The following is a 19,597-nucleotide window of genomic DNA, read 5'->3' on the forward strand; positions in this document are numbered from 1 at the left end:
GTAGTATAGTATGTATATTCATAGAGCTGTTCCCATAACACAACAATTTTGTTCAAATGGCCTGTAGACCTATTTGGTTGCACTGCCCACCTGGTGAATGTTACTGAATAATTCCTGGTAGTCTAATGCTATTGTTTTCCACCACCATGTCCACTATAGCAATCTCCTGTTCTGGTGTCTTCCAACATGGCCAGGTCGTCTAACAGTTCTGCAGAAGATCCAAAAACATCACATGATAGGTTACAGTAAGCTAAAATATCCATATATTTTTTAAATATGACATGACATTACTGTAACATTGGCCAACAATCACTGAGTAACATAGGCCTAATGATATGTCCGACTGCAGTATACTTAAGCAGTAACCTCCGGTTCTGAAAAGTGAAGCCAATGCAGAACTGCATTAAACCTTCATTCTTCCAAATGGCCACCAGCAACTCCACTGGTTGTAAAAAGAAGTGCAATTTTATAGAAGTCTGAGAAAATGACCCTACTTCTCTACTTTATTTATTACCTCAGTAAACATTTTCCTTGCGGGTTTATGGTATCAATAAAGCAGGCTAAATGAAGGCGTGGCTACCTTGTGATTGACAGGTGTTTTTAACAAGTAGTAGCAGACTGTTTATGTCCATTTTACAGCGTGTTCTCTCCCTCCTGAAACATGACTTTACAACTGGTGGCTTGATTGACTGGAGGGTGAGCCTCCTAAAACTGCTGAAGGTGCACTCAGAAATTAGTTGTTTATTTTAAGGCTGAACAATTCATCTGGATTTTATCAAAATCACAACTTTGACTAGCGCAATATCCAAATAGTAGGCGCAATATTTGTTAAAGGCAAAATGTGACAAAATACCATTTTTAATTAAGTATTGTGTTGCTGCAGAGATATCCCAGCCCACAAATCATATTCGACAGACGTAAGAATTTATTTTTGTTTTTGTTTTGGTTGCAATTAGATATTTCTTCTAAATCGTTCAGCGCTAATCAATTTCTGAATTGAAATTCTCTTTATTTAATTTATTAAATCAGCTTTTAAATAATAAAAAAAATACAAAGGTTATAAATAGCATTTGCATTCGCTGTATAGTACAATAAATTAAACAATTGTCTTGTTCTGTTGCCAAAACTGTTAAAATTATAAAGTTTGAATTGCCTTTTCAGTCTTGCTGATTTACTCTCCCAACACGTAACTGTAGTTAGTTACTTTCAGCTGATGTTCTAGGTGCAAATGAGCTTGTGGTGTATTTTACTTAAAGAACACATTAACACAAATGCAAAGCTAAATAACACTATTGCCACATGTTCTGTATTTCTGTCTGCATTCTAACAGCTCTCTCTCATGTGCACACCACTTTCACATTGACACACATTTTAGCTGAAAGCTGAAAGCTGAAAGCTGAAAGCTGAAAGCTGCGTCGTGCTCAGTTGTGACTCTGGGAGCGGTGAGCAGACCTGTCCCAGATGATCTGAGAGTTCTGGATGCTTCGTAAAGTAGCAACAGTTCAGAAAAGTATTTTGTTTTATATTATTATACCATTAAGTGCTTTACAAGCCAACAGTAGTATGTTTAATGTGGGACAAATCTCTGGGCTGGAGTGTGTCTTCACTGGGTTTTAAGTCTTGCTGTTGAGATATAATTCTTGTTATAGTTTCAAGATGACAGTAAGGCAAATACAAAAATGCATTTCACAGCAACATTTGAAAAACACAATAAAAAGTAAGTAAAGTAGAATAACATTCTGGAGTGCACTTTAAAGTGGCAATAGATACGTTTTTAGCTTTAACTTATGTTATCATAGAAAAATGACACAATCTGTGCTTAGATCGGTTACCTATAAGCCTCAGCTTTCACTATGCATTTCTGTCTGCTAGCGTGTACGATCACCCGGGAAAATAAAGGCTCGATTTACGTCAACCATCTCAGAAAAACAACAGGAAGAGGATAGCGCTTTTGTTTCCCCCTGGGGAAACACACTGGGTTGCCTGTTTCCACTTTAAATGAACTGATTTTCTTTGACATATTTTGTCCCTCTTTTTCTTGAAGAACTCTTTCAACATTTTTGGGAAATGTGCTTTGTTGCTTAAGGTTGGAGTCTGTGATTCTAATCCAAACACTTTTTCTGAAATTCAGTGAATATTTCCTCATGATCTGATAGCGGTCTGTTCTGTGTGTGAGCTTTGAATCTGTCATCTGTTGATAAAGACGGCTGCCTCCCCTTGTGTGTGTGTGTGTGTGTGTGTGTGTGTGAGAAAAATGTTGTTTTTGGAAGGCTAAACACCAACAAATAATATCCCATGTACCACTGAGGGCAGCGAGAAGAGTGTGATGGAGAGTATGCCATGTAGACAACAATGTCAACAACTTAAAGGACACCCATTGGTTTCTGAGAAGCTGTTGTGAAGCTCATGTTTGACACCCCTGCTCTAAAGGCAGGACATTTGACGTACAGGATAAAACAAAAGACAAGATATGTTAAGTGCAGCGGCTCATTGAGTGTGAAGGTGTCATCTATTAGGATTAATGTTGTTAGCCTTAAGCTTCAAGTAGCCTTTCCATGATCAATGCAAACAGAGAGCTGGACACAATAACAAATCAAGTGCAACCCCATAGTCCTCTACTGTTGGCCACTAAGCATTTCCACCAGAGCTGAATCACTACTGTTGGAGGAGGGGAGAGCATTTGTAAGGTTTTACTAACAATTTCCAGGATTTTAAACGTTTTTTTGTATTTAAATGTTATGTCTTTTTAAAAGTTTATATCAGTTATAAGCCATTGAACAGATTATAAAAAATATGTTTGGGTAGTCAGTCCACCTGACAAACTAAACTAAAGGGACATTGTACAACCCTTAAGATTCATGAATTAGGGAAATTGATATAGCTTACCTCATCTATAAAGCTATAAAGCACACGTAAATTATGTATTATTAACCGTTAATAATGCCATTAGGCACAATATATAACACCTTTATATAAACCCATTATAAAGTCTGACGTTTTTAGAAAGTTGCGCCATTTGAGTCTGCTGCTCTGGCAATGTGTCTTCCCATTTAAGCTCAATGACTTTAATTCTACATTCTAAATTGTTTTCATGATCCTGTTTTTCTTGAACATGTCCTTCTTGAAATATTGATAATGATACTAATAATAACACTTTATAAATCTGGCTAAAAACAATCTCAAAGATGACCATATAATGACTAAATGGAAGAAAACAACCGTGCAAAGCTGGCTGCGACCCTGCCGTTGCTCTCCTGCGGGCTTTCCCCTCTGAGCTCAGCAGCCAGTCTGGAGCGACACATGCGGTTGTGGTGGAGGTTTGGCTCTGAGCGTTTTGGTGTGATCTGGCCCTGGTCTATAATAATGTAATACCATCCTTCCATCATGTAAACTCAGAGTCAGCCTGATACACTCCAGTCCATCGCAGTTTCATGGGCCATTCAGTGATTAGTAATATAGACAGACAGACAGACAGACAGACAGACAGACTATGCCCTCAGGCAGTGGCGTAGCTAGGCCTATTTTAGGTGGGCTTCAGCCTAAAAGCCCACGTCTCATGCTCCTTTTTGTGTGGAAAGGGGTTAACGCTATACAGATATTTTAAAATATTGTTTCCACATCGCCCCAAAACTCCCTTTCATACCAATGTAATCTACCGGGCACTAAGACCAAATGTAAAAAACTGGGATTCCCGGCTCATGCTCCTTTTTGAAGAACAAAGTTTTCAAAATGAAAATATTTCAATTAATTGTCATTGGTTATGGTATTTTTCATACTTTGATTGATTGATATATTTTTCATATCAGTGTTGAGAGTTGTGCCCCCTCCCCTTACCAAGACCACAAAGTTCCATTAGATCTAGCATCTTCATTTTGCTCTCAAAGTGCACCAGATGCATACAATTCACTTTAAAATGTTTCAGAAATTCTGCCCGGGTGAGCATGCCCCCGGACCCCCCTAGAGGATGTGATGTCCACCCTACTCCTAAGACATGTCAACATGACAAAGGCCAGGTAACATGGACCTGGTTAACATGACTAATATATTGAAAAAAACCTAGCTACGCCCTTGCCCTCAGGCCATAGCCCGGGACGACCCCAGAAGGAGGCCTGAGGTCAGTCAGCGCGCTCATTTTAGCAGATGTTAATGAGTTTCCTGAGTGTAAAGAACAAAGGGGCACCGAGTGGACAAACATCAAACTACAAGGACAGAGAGCATTCTGTCAGTCTCTTCTCTCATTTTCTCTAAACACATGTGAAATTAATGGCTGAAAACAGAACTGTAGCAGCAGCTGTTAAGCTGAATGAAAACGTGTGCGCTGCAGAGCAAAGGACGAGCAACAGGAGTCCAGATAAATCTGTTATCTGTTAGGACTCTCTGGATTGACTCGACTGTCAAGCCAGATGCGATACAGTACAGACAGTTCCGGTTAAAACTCAACTTTCAAAGTATAATCCGAATGAACGGACTCGGTTTTATTTTTAGTGACGTTTGCTCCATGCCAATACATCTAATAGCAGATTTGAGATGTACGCTGTGTTACGTGAAACCAGCAGTGTGTGAAATCATATCTGTAAACGAAGTAGAAACAAGTAGAAACACAATAGTGTTTGATGATGAAGAGCATCCCACAGAACGTTCACTGCCAATGTTTTAAAATGAGTTACTGCTGCAGGACAGACGGGGTATGAAGGTTAGGGTTAAGATTGTGTAAATACACACACTGCAGGTTAAGGTTGGGGTCATTGTTAGAGAATGGTGACACATGGTACTCCTATGACACGGGTGTCTCAAACGCTCCCACTTCAGAGGAAACATCTAATTTCTCCCATCTAGTTTGGAACAATTATCCTGGAACCTGCCCTGAGTTAAATATTATGTGTTATAGATTTCATTGACGAAAAAGTAGTTTATTTTCGTTCAATATACTATTTATTTGTCATTCAAATATTTAAATAGGCAACTAAAGAAGTTTTTTTAAGACTTAGGTTAAGATTTGTTGCGCATGTAAATCCAACAGTCGATAGGTGTAATTTAGATAAGAGTGAAGATGAATGTGAAAGAAAGCAAGAGAGCAAGAGAGAGTGAGGGAGAGGAGGAGGACTGCAAGACATGCAGAGAGGCTCCGAGCAGCGTACGCTTTTATTTTGAAAGCAGTCTGTATTTGTGTGTGTGCCTGTGACTTGAAGTTGATTGGAAGGAGCTACAGGTCAGCACGTTGCGCACTTGATGGCACACGCAGACAGAACGAACCCCATCTGCGTGGATGGACGGATCAACTATATGACCTCCCTTACTCACTCTCTGGGCACATTAATGACTGGATGCCTATATTCTCGGCTATTCTTTTAACAAGGGCTCTTAACAACGTGCCACCTCTACACGGATATTGTCTTTACGCATCCCGGGAGCTGGGACAAAACTGACTCTCCAGGTGCGTGTGTAGCCATGCGTGTGTATGTGTGTGTGTGTGTGTGTGTGTGTGTGTGTGCACTCTTGGGTTTACATTTTTTATTTATCAAACGTTCCTGTTGCTCATACAGGTGTGCTCTTGTGAGGCAGTGGGTAGCCTTTAGTTGTCCAGCAGTAGGTACTTTCACTTTCGTTAGGTGCGTAAGTTATTTATTGCAAGCTGCGCTCTATGACTGGCAGAGGACAGTGATAATACTGATGAAGTTAACCGGGCAAATACTATGTTGCTCAGCCTACAGGGAACTATGAGACCAATCGCGACTTAATGAAGTTTGAAGCAGCTGTCATAGACCATGCACGATAAGGTGATACCTTATTGATCCCACAGGGGCTCCTCACAGCCAGAGTATAGATGAACACCCGCGAAAAACAATTTCAACACCAGAGCAAACGTAGGAGGCGGAGAGTTCAGGTTTCACAGTAAAATAAGTAGGCTAGTCAGGCTGCTGGTCGAATTTACTGAGCATGCAACGAGTGGAAATCAGATTTAAAAAATATAAACTTTGATCAGGTTTAATCTACTGAATACAAAATAACAGGCTACATTTCAACAATCTTCCCAAAATAGTAAATGTTCCTGATAGACAAGGTAAGAGAATTTCATGCAGCCACAGAGAGTTCATGCTGTTTCAACATGCTTATTTGATCCGATCCAGTGAAAAGACGCTCATAATTGCTGAAAGTGAACGTTTTTGAACGTTCACAGTTAGACCATATTTTACTGGGATTTGCAAAAGTGACATTTTCCATCCACTACATTGTGCTAATAAGAGCATATTGTCATTTTGGAGCCTTACTTAGAAACCACATCCATATTTCTCAGTTGAAAGCCAGTATTTTAAATCCCGGTGAGATATGGTCTAGAGGTGAACGTTCAACAACGTGTTCAAAGAGTCGGTGAAAAACTTTCACTTTTGAATCAGTGTTGAACCTCTTTTCACTATAACTGTGTTATACGCCTGTTAAATGTAACACTCACTTTAAAAGTAGTTATTTGATGAGAACCAGTCATTTACAAGTTCCATATTTACAGCAAAATAACAATTGAAACAAAACAGTGCAAACTAAATTTGCCTTCTATTCTTTAAATGTTTTTGTCAAAGCCATCCCCACCAGAACTTCCAGGAGCCTGTTTCAGATGGTCTGCCATATGGTGGACAAGTAGTCTATTCAAATGAAATATATTATCATCACTTAGGAAAGGGTGAATGTATAAAGGGTTTGATATATCTTTCAGCATTCCTGCACTTTCTGTACAACTAAGGATACACATAGGGTATCTTTATACACACAATACCATACTATGCATGTTGCTGTATGCCAAACCACAATGCTTTGCCCTGTCGTTTGCACATCACACTTTGTTGTATTCACTCTCTCCCCATCCAAACTGTATGTAGCCCCCCCCCCCCCCCCCCCACGCTTTCTGTAATTTATTCTCGATATTAAATGCAGCCTACGGCTCCCGGGAGTTGCCATAGAGAGAACAAATATATATATTGAGGCCATTATTGAATCATTTGTGTGCACAAGATATAAGTTGTTACCGTATTTCGTCAGCTTGTTTTCCTCGCTCCGCAAGTCCCTGTGTGGAGCGAGTCTACTGTCTGCTGAGTAGTCGAAGCTGTACAGCCTGTAGGCTACGTGCGCATTACAGCAGTAAACCCAAACATGTTTTAAATGAATGTATTGCACTGCTCCCATTATGATGTCCTAAGATTGTTGTTGGCAGCATACAGCCTATATAGTTCCATATTTGTGACAATTTACATGAAACACTAAATATGTTGAATTTATGTCTTTGTGTAGACACATTTTGCTGACCAGAAATACTTTCACACTAATCAATACCGTCTCTCTTTCAACCTACAACTCAACTAATTATCAAAAAGATGAAACTAATTTGTGTTTTGTAAAATGTTGATGTTGTAACTGCAATTTAGTCCAGTTTTCAACTAAACTTCAACGTTGAAATTGCAGTTGGTACTTACTGTGGAGCTTTGTTTTATTATTTTATTCCAGTTGAATGAGCATTCAACTTTTGGCCAGGGTATGCAACACATGCAGCAGATATTGCCTCTGGTGTCAGCGTCAGGTTTAGAATTAGGATGGGTTTAGACGTGTGATGTTGGTGACGGAGAAGGTCAAGGTTGGATTGTTGACTGTTGGGGGTTCTGAGAAGCACAGGGATAAATAAACACACAGTCGTTTGGGCAGGAGGGGTTAAGACATAGCACCTCTGCTCCTCCCAGAATTCTGAAGCATTCACAGACCCTGTCATTTTAAGTGCACACTGAAGGCAGCTTAGCGATGCAGCTTTGTATGTTATGACATTTGTGTCTGGTCAAGTGAGCATTCTAAATATGATATCAGAATATCATATTTTGTGTTGAATCCCCCGGGCACACTGCTCCGACACCACAACTATTTTTGATCCAAACTAGCTCCAATATGTAAAAATAGCCCCTTTGTATGATCAAAAAGTTGTGATGCAAAAACCCAAGTTTGTTCCCTCGAGTCTCATATTGACTTGCTCCGCTTGCTCCATTGCTCAGGCACCTCAGATCATGGGTGGCTTTGAATGGGCTACCAATAGGTCACCTCTCCTCCCAAAAAAAGAACTCACTCTGGTCATCTTCAGACAATCCTTAACTAACAACTTCCCTTCCATCCCTCCTGCTGTCCCCAAAATGCTTGACTTTTGTGATTCATTCAAATAATGTGCATTCTTTACCCTGTGGTTGCAGAGTGGAGGATTCTTTCTTTTTTTAATTGGGTACTAGGAAAGAAACTGCCCGACACACTACCTGTAAACCTGCATTTACACTCTTTCAACTATTGTTTTTTTTATTGTTATTGTCATTTTCTTGTACAACAAAATGATACTTAGAGAAAACTAGCTGTAGCTTCCTCCCCTGCGTTGTGAGGTGAGCTCACATGCTCTAATTACAACCTACACACTGTTTCCATTTTTTGTCGGCTGTGAAACCAACAGTTGGGTTCAGTTATTTGTTGATCTCTGCAGCTTGGCCGCCTGCCACAGCGACTCAAGCAGCCAGGAAGTCCTCGAGATAGTCAGCTGGTTACTCATTGATGTGTGACGTGTAGCTGTGGAGCGCTGCAATGAGTTTGACAAAAGCGAGATGAAGAGGGACAGAGGAGGAGGAAGGTATTTTCAATTAGCTAAGAAGATATTATTGACACATCAAGTTGTGTGAAGTGTTACATAAACCTTCTGTTCCAAAGTAGACACTTTTCATTTGAGTGAATGTGACGTTCGCCAGGTAATATAATTCTTAGCTGTTCCACCAAAAACATCAGAAGCATTCCTTTGCTTTGCTGGAGTTTGAGATTGGAAGATTTTACTGACACAGAAAGAACGCGGTGGGTGTGCTGCTCTGAGAGTCTGTGAATCATGTGGGGAAGGCCTCTGCGCTCCCTGAGATACTTCTAATATTCCGCTGAACGGGGCTAGACACATATTAGAAACACCTTTAAATGTAAAACACAACAAACCACAGGCTCCAAAAGATCACAGAGATGACTAAGCACCTCTCTCTGACAGTGTGAAATTGATAAACTTGCCTTTTTATCTTGATTGTCTTTCTGCTACTTGCTGTGAAGTTGCACTTGTGTTTTCTGTGGGTTTCTTGTATATCTACATGCATGCTTTACGGATTGTCCAGTTTGATTGGTCCTGTGACGTCTGTGCGGCACTGTGTTCCTTCTGGTCAAAGAATGAAGTAGATGTGCATGTATTTAAAGCTAATGCTTCCAAAGATGGGGACATGGGAGTTCTTAAAGCGTGCCTGCATTTGGTTATAAAAACCAAGGACTTGACCAGTGATTTTCAGTGTGTGCACTTGTTGCTTTAAGGAGTGTCCTCTGAAATCCAAAGTATACTGAGCACTTAAATTACATATCATTTAAGTGTGCTATCAAATACATATTCTCTTTAGATTCATGGCATGATGTGTAATTGCACAGCTAATTTCCATCTTTATATTCTAAAATCAACTGTATTTCTTTGAAGATGATATTTAATTATTGACCTTTATCATAAATTGAGCCTTTCTGGTGCCAGAAATGCTGCGATTGTGCTGCAAAGATGTACAGCTGATATCAGCTGAAGACACATAGCAGATAATTTATACTTCTATACTTCTCACTAAAAGGCGAGAGTGCTTCACTAGGAAGTAGCTTAAGAAAGGATCTCACACACATTGAAACATTTTTGTTTTTTTAGTTCCGACCAGGAGCTCTATAGCTCGCCCTGTCGGTCGGTCAACAAACATTTCCCAACCCTTTGAAAGCCACAGTTTCCACCCTGTGAGGCTGAAATTTAGCATGGAGGTTAAGTGTTTGGGAGGTTGTGTGTGTGTGTGGATGCATGAATGCATAGATGCATGCGTGTACATGGTCGCAGCTATTGCAAATTTGCGTTTGTTTCCCACCATACTGAGAGTTGTGAAAAATACGGAAACATAGGTCCAACAACAGAGCTGCGGATGTCCTGGAGCAAAACACACTGGTTATGTTGCTGTTAGCTAATCTCCATAATATGTTACATATTACTTAGATTTACTGTTCATAAAACCAAGAAATGGCATCAGCTCTATTGTTTAGGATTGCAGACACACACACAGGTTTTAAACATGAAACGTTTTAATTCAGACATTAACATTAACTAACATTGACGTAAGATCATTAAGCTAACGTTAGCTTAACTATTGGTCGAAGACGATGTGAAAAAGACTTCAAGGAATGTTTGTTAAGCGATCACCAGTCAGTTGGATTCTTTATTTAGGGAGCGTGAATGTCATTCAGTTTGTTGTTTTCAAATTTCACATCCACTTTTATAACTTTGTAGGTGTTGTTTGGCCCGTCTGACGCATTATGATGGTTTAGATAACCACTGATAACTCCCATTTAATCAGCTGATAACATTTAAAATGTGTGTTTATTACTTTTTAATTACTTACCTTTTCTTTCATAGAAAATATACTTTAATATGTTGCTATAGCCTATAAAGAAAATACAGCCGAGCTAGCTTTAGCTCAAAGCACCACTGTGTAGTACAATACGGTACAACTGCGTCTCCATCTATCTCCCGTTCACTGTGACTCTCATCCATATGTTTTGTCTTCTTCCGTGTTATTGTTCCTGTTTTCTTCTTCTGTGTGTTTACTGGCGGATAACGTTTTTCAGCTCATGCTAAACATTATACTGCCACCTGCTCTATTTTAGGCCACTGTACACTTTTTTAAATTAGGCAAATTGAAAGGTTAAAAAACAAAACAGGTATGCTGTAGACTCTTAGAGACTCTTAGAGTCTCCGATAACTGCATTTGTTTTTGTATAGAAATTCAGTATATATGGTACTGATTCTGTCCAGACCATCATTTCCTGGTAAGTGAAGAATGCCGTAAAATACCATCCATAAGTCTGTGAGTAAAACCGAAATTTCAGGAGTTTACAAGTGTTTCAAAATATCTGGAAGGTTTTTATTTAAAAACTTTTCAGGCTTGAACTCCTGCCAACTATTTTCTTCTGTCTGTTTGATCATTTGCTTATTTCTTTATCCGGATTCCCTGATTGCTGTTGTCTCTTGTTTTCAATCAACAACAGGGAGCAACAGAAGTACAGGAGCCATACAAACCAGGATCTGTCTCTGCTGGAGTGTTCCAGATGCTCAACAATGCAATGAAGACCTGAAACCTGACAACCCATGTGTGTCCCTCGAACACACACACTGAAGAGTTGCAGACAACAGTGTTGTGTGCGTGGCCGGCCCTGTGTGTGTTTACACACTGTGCTGAGATTAAAGCACTGTGGAGTCGAGGACTTATGCTCAAGAGTATGGTCCAACTGTCCACCTCAGTCTACCTGCTGGGAGGCCTTTTGGGTAAGACACACCTGTGTGTGTGTGTGTGTGTGTGTGTGTGTGTGTGTGTGTGTGTGTGTGTGTGTGTGTGTGTGTGTGTGTGTGTGTGTGTGTGTGTGTGTGTGTGCGTGCAGTGGCCGTTGCCTGCTGTAATTGAGACTGTTTTTTTGTCCCAGTGTAAAAAAAGGAACTGTATGTGTGGGTGTGTATGTCTTTTGCAGATTTGCAGATTTCCTTCTCTTCTTTTGAGGAGTTCTTCCTTGTCCTCTGCAAGGATCTAAGGACATGGGGTGTCGTATGCTCTACAGATTGTGCCCTGAGGCAAATTTGTAATTTGTGATATTGGGATATACAATAGAAATACAAATACAATTTGACTGATAGATAGCCAAAAGGTCAGTGTGTATCTGAAAGGAACACAATCCACAGGTTCAGTCAGTGTTATACAAATCCATTCTTCTTCCATCAACAGCAACAGGCTGTAAATAACTCAAACTTCTTTAAACTAGTCAACTCAGTATTGTATAACCCGATAGCTCTATAACATATCTCTTCAATAACTCATTCCACATACAGCTACCATAGCTTTACAGGAGTGTAGGAGTTGGTGAGGCACTGGTTAAATATGATATTGTGGAACAGAAATTGTCTTGTTTCCACAATAATTACAGTATGGGACAGGAGTTGTCTGTGTTCTGTTTGCAGTCTGGTCAGTGGCATAAAAAGACTATTGCTTAAATCGGTTTTGGCAGCAGTTGATATCATTGTTGCATGTAGTCAATAACTGTTAGTTGTTTTAAACACAGCTTTATTGCATAGCCTTTGGAAAATGTCCTTATATGCATTGAAAGCACATTTGTGCTACTGTATACTCAAGTTTAGGTTGACCTACAATCAAGAATAGCAGCTTGCTTTTAGGACAGGCTGCTCGGTTTGAGTGGCCGGTAGACATTGTTAACAAATCTTATTATGGTTACAGCTAACACATGTTTTTATTGTAGATTAATCTGCCGATTATTTTCTACATTAATCGATAAATCCTTAAATTTGTAAAATGCCAGACTTGTGCGTCCTGCATAGGCTACTGTATTATTGAAAATTCATTGTATTTTTGTATTTCACCTGTTCAGTTTATTACTTATTTATGTCTTTATATGTAAGACTTGTGGGCGTTTCTGGATAAGACTTGAGGCATCTTGATGTCCATCTTAAGATAAATAGCTAAAAACCAAAGTCAAAAGTGGGGCGGCTGTGCTCCCTTTGCTACAAATCATCCGACTAAATTCTTTACCACGGGAAGTTCAAAGGGTTTCACTCACAGGGGTCTATCATTGAAGTGTACATCGCCTCAACACATACCCCATGCTACAGACTGAACAAAAGGAGGCACTTAATCAAGATACACAAAGACAACAGACATAACATTATACTAAAGCTATTACGTATTACATTTTATTCTATACATGCACTGCAACTGTACAACTGCACCATGGGTGGGCCGTGCGGCGTCAACCATAAAAATAGTCTATTCTTCGCAGAATTTAATTTAGATTCAAGAATCTTCACTTGTGTCTCATGTGTGCTTTGGTCTAAATCAGGGGTGTCCAAACTGAAACATGTGGGGAAATGGGGATGGATATATCTCAAGCTTGTTAAACAAATAAGTTATTGGGCTTGTTAACACATCAACTAACATTAGTTAGAAAATGTTATCAACTTTAATTGACTGAATTTATTGAAACATTGAGCTTATTAACATGAATACTGTGTAATATATGTTTTAACTCGCCTATAATGTGAACAGCGTTGCACTCAGTGGGAGCAGTGATGCTTTGGACTGAAGGATGCTGCAAATGCAGGTGGTTGAGATACGAAGGACATCACAGAGATGCTGTCGCTCATTTTGGTTCTCAATCTGCTTTTGTTCAGAGTTCACAGAACATGTTTGCTCACATATTTGAGTGGGGAAGTGCGCAACATTGAAGTTGCGTAGTTGTGTCTCAAAGAGACGGAGCTTCACACAGAATGCTTTCATGTGTGCAGTCAGCTCTTGTTCAGTGTTGAGATGACCAGTAAGATCAACTAAAAATGCCAGGTCTGCTAAACATGGAGGCTCACTCAGCTCATGAAGAGGTCGCTCCTTCTCTTTCAAAAAGCATGTTCATTTCTGATCTCAGGGAACAAAACCGCTGCAGCACGGAGCCGTGACTCAACCAGCGCACATCAGAACGGTGGAGTGCGTCCCCGTATTCAGCATCGACATCAGACAGGAAAGCTTGAAATACTCTGTGGTAAAGTCCTCGTGCTCGAATTATGTTGTGCCCTTTAGACTCCTAAGACCAAGCAGCTCTTCCGTAATGCAAAAGTTAACGTCAACTCCCCTCAAAGAAAATGAACAGCTGTGCGGTGTCTGTTGCATCTGTGCTCTCATCCCATCGAGTAAACATCTAAAGCACAAGCTTTATCTGACACGTGATGTTTTAAGTTAGCTGACAAGTCCAAACTGTGTTTCGGTGTTAGAACAAAGAAGTACAAAACATTCAAGCGAAATCAAGTCAACATGTAGAAACAAAGACATAGACAAGACATCATCTCTTTTTGGGTGCAGGGGAGAGAATGTGAATGTGCATAATGCATAAATTAGATAAATAACATAAGCATTTCATTTATTTAATAAAAGAGACCTGTTCAATGTGAAAAGTGAGTTGTGAATATAAAAAAATATATATAAAAAACTCCAGAAAAAAACTAAAACACCTTGAATTTCAGGGGGGGCGCGGGGCTACCGAAATAACGGTAGGGGAAACACTGATATATACATATATAGTGAGGAGGTCTACAAGCCGGTAGTCATTTAGACAGCTGGGATGAGGTTTCTTCGGCACAGTGTAATGGACTGGGTAAGGAAGAGGTTAAAGATTAACATAAATACTGGGGCCTATTTTTGCTTTGATGTGCGCACACTTGTCTGCTCTTCTGAGACATCTACAGAATTACCATCTTTGCCACACTAAAACAATAGGTATTGCTTAATGGCGCTTGCAGTGTTGTACAATGAATCCAAACAGGTACTGTTAGTAAAACCAGCCAGTGGTACGTGAATAAATAAAACTTTGACTAATTATTTGCTAAAAACACAAGGACATAGATATATATGGGTGCATGAAGATGACGAAGATTAAGTCAGTTTGTACCCTGTACCTTTTCAAATACATGTCATATTTACATGTATTTATATATATAGTATATAGTTTAGGGGGTAAAATCCATAATACATTTTGTGTCAAATGTTTTCAGATGCAGGCTGTACTGAACATTTACATGTAATATATATTTCCAAGTTCCACATAATTGTATGACTAGGACTTACAGCATTAGAATTTAGACAAAGTATACGTCGATCTCTTTACCGATGATTGGTTTCAAATGTCAAGACAACACTCAATTTACTACAAACAGTCGCACATCTGTTATATATTGGCTTCAGATGTCCCTGTAGAAATCCCAGAACAAAGAACTGTACATAGAGGCTATTTTTCAATCCCAGTAAAACAGCCCATGCATCTTTTGTAAAACTGTTAAAGCATATATAGGCTAATTTAGCAGAAATAAAATATGGCATACTGCTAAATCTGACAGATTTATACCTCTGAAATGAGAAGAAACCAATATGAACTCTTCATGATACAAGTACACATGTCATCAACTGTGTGTCACGTGTCAGTGTAGCCGAGCACTCGTGTTACACAGGAATGCTTTGTGGTGGTAATGTACAGAATGTCAAGAAAATGTTTCTTTTCCTAAGCAATGCAAATATCTACTACTGGATACAATGTGTTTTTAATTGAGGTTTTTGTACTTTCTTTATTTTATAAAGCTCACTTGCAGTTGCCTCACAACAAGAAAGTCCTGGGTTCAGGCTGTGAATGTGTTTATCACTGAAATATACTGGGGACCTGACCAGTGTGCTTCCCTGCCTCTTTGTTAATGCATGCTGTGATAGGGTCAGCTGTGACGCAGCACTGAGGTTAAGTGATAGTGAAAAATGACAGATTAAAAAATGTCATTGTTATCAGAAAGTGTTGATGTGTCACCCATAGATTTGGATTCCTTTTTTCCCCAGATTTTTCCCCCCGGCTGTTCTGCTTTATTGAATGATGATAGGCTGGAATTGAACTCTGCTCTGGGCTGCCACAGTGAGGAAAATGTATCGCAGGTTAACACCGGTGTTACAGTGTTACTGTTACTGTGTGTTAGACCTCTGTGTTAGACCTCTGTGTGTTAGGCCTCTGTGTTAGGCCTCTGTGTGTTAGGCCTCTGTGTGTTAGGCCTCTGTGTGTTAAGCCTTTGTGTGTTAGGCCTCTGTGTGTGAGGCCTCTGTGTTAGGCCTCTCTGTGTTAGGCCTCTGTGTGTTAGGCCTCTGTGTTAGGCCTCTGTGTGTTAGGCCTCTGTGTGTTAGGCCTCTGTGTGTTAGGCCTCTGTGTGTTAGGCCTCTGTGTGTTAGGCCTCTGTGTTAGGCCTCTCTGTGTTAGGCCTCTGTGTGTTAGGCCTCTGTGTGTTAGGCCTCTGTGTGTTAGGCCTCTGTGTATTAGGCCTCTGTGTGTTAGGCCTCTGTGTGTTAGGCCTCTGTGTGTTAGGCCTCTGTGTTAGGCCTCTGTGTTAGGCCTCTCTGTGTTAGGCCTCTGTGTGTTAGGCCTCTGTGTTAGGCCTCTCTGTGTTAGGCCTCTGTGTGTTAGGCCTCTGTGTTAGGCCTCTGTGTGTTAGGCCTCTGTGTGTTAAGCCTCTGTGTGTTAGGCCTCTGTGTGTGAGGCCTCTGTTTTAGGCCTCTGTGTGTTAGGCCTCTGTGTGTTAGGCCTCTGTGTGTGAGGCCTCTGTGTTAGGCCTCTGGGTGTTAGGCCTCTGTGTTAGGCATCTGTATGTTAGGCCTATGTGTGTTAGGCCTGTGTGTGTTAGGCCTCTGTTTGTTAGGCCTCTGTGTGTTAGGCCTCTGTTTGTTAGGCCTCTGTGTGTTAGGCCTCTGTTTGTTAGGCCTCTGTGTGTTAGGCCTCCATGTTTTTTTAAACCACCTACAGTGACAACTCCTGTCAACCATTCTTCAAACTTGGCCATAGATGAGTAGCACTTTGTGTCTTTAGAGGAAAGCACTCACATGGGTGTTACTAACAAGGGATAACACTCCTTAAGGATCAAACAAGCTATTAACCATAGGGAGCACACTTTGCCTACTGAATGGCTTAGGTTTCGGAGAGGTGCAGATCTTGGTAGTACTGTACTAATAAACAGGATAATTTGCTGTACATCAGCTGTCTATAATTAAGGTTCATGTCAAACTGAAATAACTCAGCATCCACAGAATGGATTGACATGAAATGTTGTTCAGATATCCATGATGGCTGGAGGATGAATACTATTGCCTGGTGAGCCCCAGACAGATTATGACACAGCATAAGAAAAACCTGTTTGGCCAATAAATCTCCACTGATTGTGTGTTTGTGGTGCAATCCACTCCAACTGGTCCCACCAATATAAATAATCTTATGTCATACAGTACAAATGAATCCATTCAGACAAACATGTGCTGACATGCAGGTACATACAGAAACACATTTTATGAAACATTAAACATTTTGCAGCCAGCATGATGGCCTGTTCAAGCTAATATATGAAAATGGATCAGTTTAACACTAAATTCTGAGATAATGTCCCAATGAATTTTTATACAGCGCTATATCAAAGGGCAGTTAGTTTACTTTCAATATGGCAGTAATGTAATGTGACCAATGTTTTTAAACAACTGCGATATTATTAGTGTTCTGAATTCCTGCTAAAAGGATCAGCTGTGTATATTCAGCTGTGGCTTTTGCATGCTTCATCTAACACTAATTAATGTTTCGATCCATCTGTTTTTCTTCACACAAAGACTTCCAGATGGTGCAGCAGCACTCTCCCACCTGTGAGATACTTTCTTTGTTCATCAGTCAACACACACACACACACACACACACACACACACACACACACACACACACACACACACACACACACACACACACACACACACACACACACACACACGTAGTAGGCTACATTCAAAAGGACATGTGTTTCTTGTTATAGAAACTGCAATACTGTAGTCAGGAGTAGTGCATGAAGATGGTTACCATTTTTGGCTGAAATTAGCTTAAATGAGCCGTTGTTGCCAGAGGTTGCTTTTCTGCAGTAGCGTGGGCAGAAATCACATGGTGGGCACAGAGAAAATCAGGTGGGACTAGCCCGTTCGAGACGATTCGTACTTAATAGGTTCTGAAAGACATATGTTAACCAAAATAAGCCATTACATATATACTTGTCTGAATGGACCAATAAGCCACATATTATATATTATATTTACACACACACACACACATACACACACACACACACACACACACACACACACACACACACACAAATCCAAATCCAATTATACACCCAACCAAAACTATAGCCGATAAACAATAATATTGAAATAGTGAAATAGGATTAGATACTAACGTTACAGTCTGAAATTGGGAATTAGCTTACTTTTGATGATTACAGCAGGTGACGGGGCTTGGTGTTTCTGAACACTAAAATGATTTAATCATTGAAAGAAGTGCAGGGACAAAGAGTTCAGTCTGTATTTCATAGTTGATGCCCTGATGCCAGTTGTGAAAAGCATCTTTTCTCATAGCTTGTTATGGGTAGTGTGACTAGGGGCCACATAGTCTACCTGTTGTTATTACTTAGGACTTGTTGAGGAGAAACTGGCAGCAGAAAATAATAAATTCTGCTTGGTGTGGTGTTGACATGAAAAGTAACCGCACAGTTCATCTTTTCTCTCCATTCCATTCACAGGTCTTTGGGAATGCTATTGCATATATTAAAAGGTTATATAAAGTAATTAGGGGCTAACATTGCCTCAAGTGATGTCACCTAAGTCTGCATTGGTTGGAGCTGAAGACTAAATTTGAAAATGTAAAAAGAAAACTGGGGGTGTGGAATTAGAAAGAAGTGAGCCTACCAAACCGCTGTTGCCCGCTCCTTATCTCTGCTTGTGGCTTGACGCTTGAGAATACATTAGCTGCTACTATCATAACACACCTGAATTGGGACAAAGAGAGAATCCTCAGTGTTCTAGTCTTGATAACCAACTATATTTCGGTAGTTTTTCCATAGGTGAGAAATAATGATACTACCTCTACTGTAATTACCTCCTAATGTGAGAATGACAGAAATGTAATAAAGGTATCATGTTGTCATAAATAATGTTTAGGAAAAAGAAATGTGAGTAAACCAGACTGTAGTCTTTGTTTTGTGGCTTATCTAAATCACGTCTTATCTGGGAATCCTTGTTGGGAATTTTCAACCGTCGTTAAAGTGTAGAACTCTCTGACAGCATTCTCAACATGATGGAAACAGCCCATGGGGTTTGAAGGTGTAGAAACATTTTGTTTTGAAAGGGTTTGCTTGTCACTAGATTGGATTGACACAACGATTAGTCTTTAGAACTACCGACCATCTGGAGTCCATCTGGTCTTGATTATATTTTTTGTAGATACATTTATTTTTGCCAGTGTACATTTATCCAGTTTAGTGTGAGGACTAATACAACGTCCTCACATGCCTTCATCTGTTACAGAGGCACTACAGTAATTGCCAAGGAGAATCTTTGCCGATCAGACCCTCGTTCTTGGCTAGTAGAAACCCCTTTGGACCTATACAAGGGTTCTCTTTCGTCGAGCTTGATCCACACCTGAAGAGCTGGAGACTGGATGGAGATCTGGTTTGGGTCTCTAAAGGGGCTCCAAGGAATAGACCTGGGGCTAGATCCTAATGTAAGGTGAAGCTAAGACTATTGGTTAACAGCGGTCAGGGTGAAAGCAGATAAGTTGAAGTAAACATTGCTATCACCCAATGACAGCTCATTGATTTGACAGTGCAGGATGTGTAAGTAGTCGATTAAAGTAATGATGAATGTGACGTTTTGTATTTGTTAGGTTGACACGAAAATGATATGATCAATAAGTATGTCAGAGTGAGGTTTTCCAAGGGTCTGACCCTGTCATTCTACTGGTTGAGGTTAGAAATTAATGTTTTAAAACAATATTGCTCAGGGAACATTTTTAGGATAAATTCCTGGTAATTAAGCTTTAAGAAAAAAAAAAACTATTTATGACACAAGATGGTGGTTGTTTGGGTCATGGTTTCGGTTTCAGAACC

At 40.0% G+C, this 19,597-nt stretch overlaps 1 protein-coding gene across 3 annotated transcripts in view; it reads left to right on the top strand.

The window, feature by feature from the left end:
* The window catches only part of il34 (interleukin 34), a 40,788-nt gene that overhangs the window by 9,936 nt on the left and 11,255 nt on the right, over positions 1-19,597 (top strand). Inside the window, exons 1-2 of one of the 3 annotated variants that reach the window (XM_029432921.1) lie at positions 5,209-5,434; positions 11,101-11,377. In XM_029432921.1, coding sequence (XP_029288781.1) covers positions 11,320-11,377 — 58 coding nt within the window. In that variant the 5' untranslated portion in view covers positions 5,209-5,434; positions 11,101-11,319. Of the gene's footprint in view, positions 1-5,208; positions 5,435-11,100; positions 11,378-19,193; positions 19,218-19,597 lie in introns of those variants that run through there. The other 2 variants (XM_029432922.1, XM_029432923.1) reach the window with 2 other exon arrangements.

Source organism: Cottoperca gobio, chromosome 6 (assembly GCF_900634415.1).
Source record: "Cottoperca gobio chromosome 6, fCotGob3.1, whole genome shotgun sequence".
Taxonomy (NCBI): domain Eukaryota; kingdom Metazoa; phylum Chordata; class Actinopteri; order Perciformes; family Bovichtidae; genus Cottoperca; species Cottoperca gobio.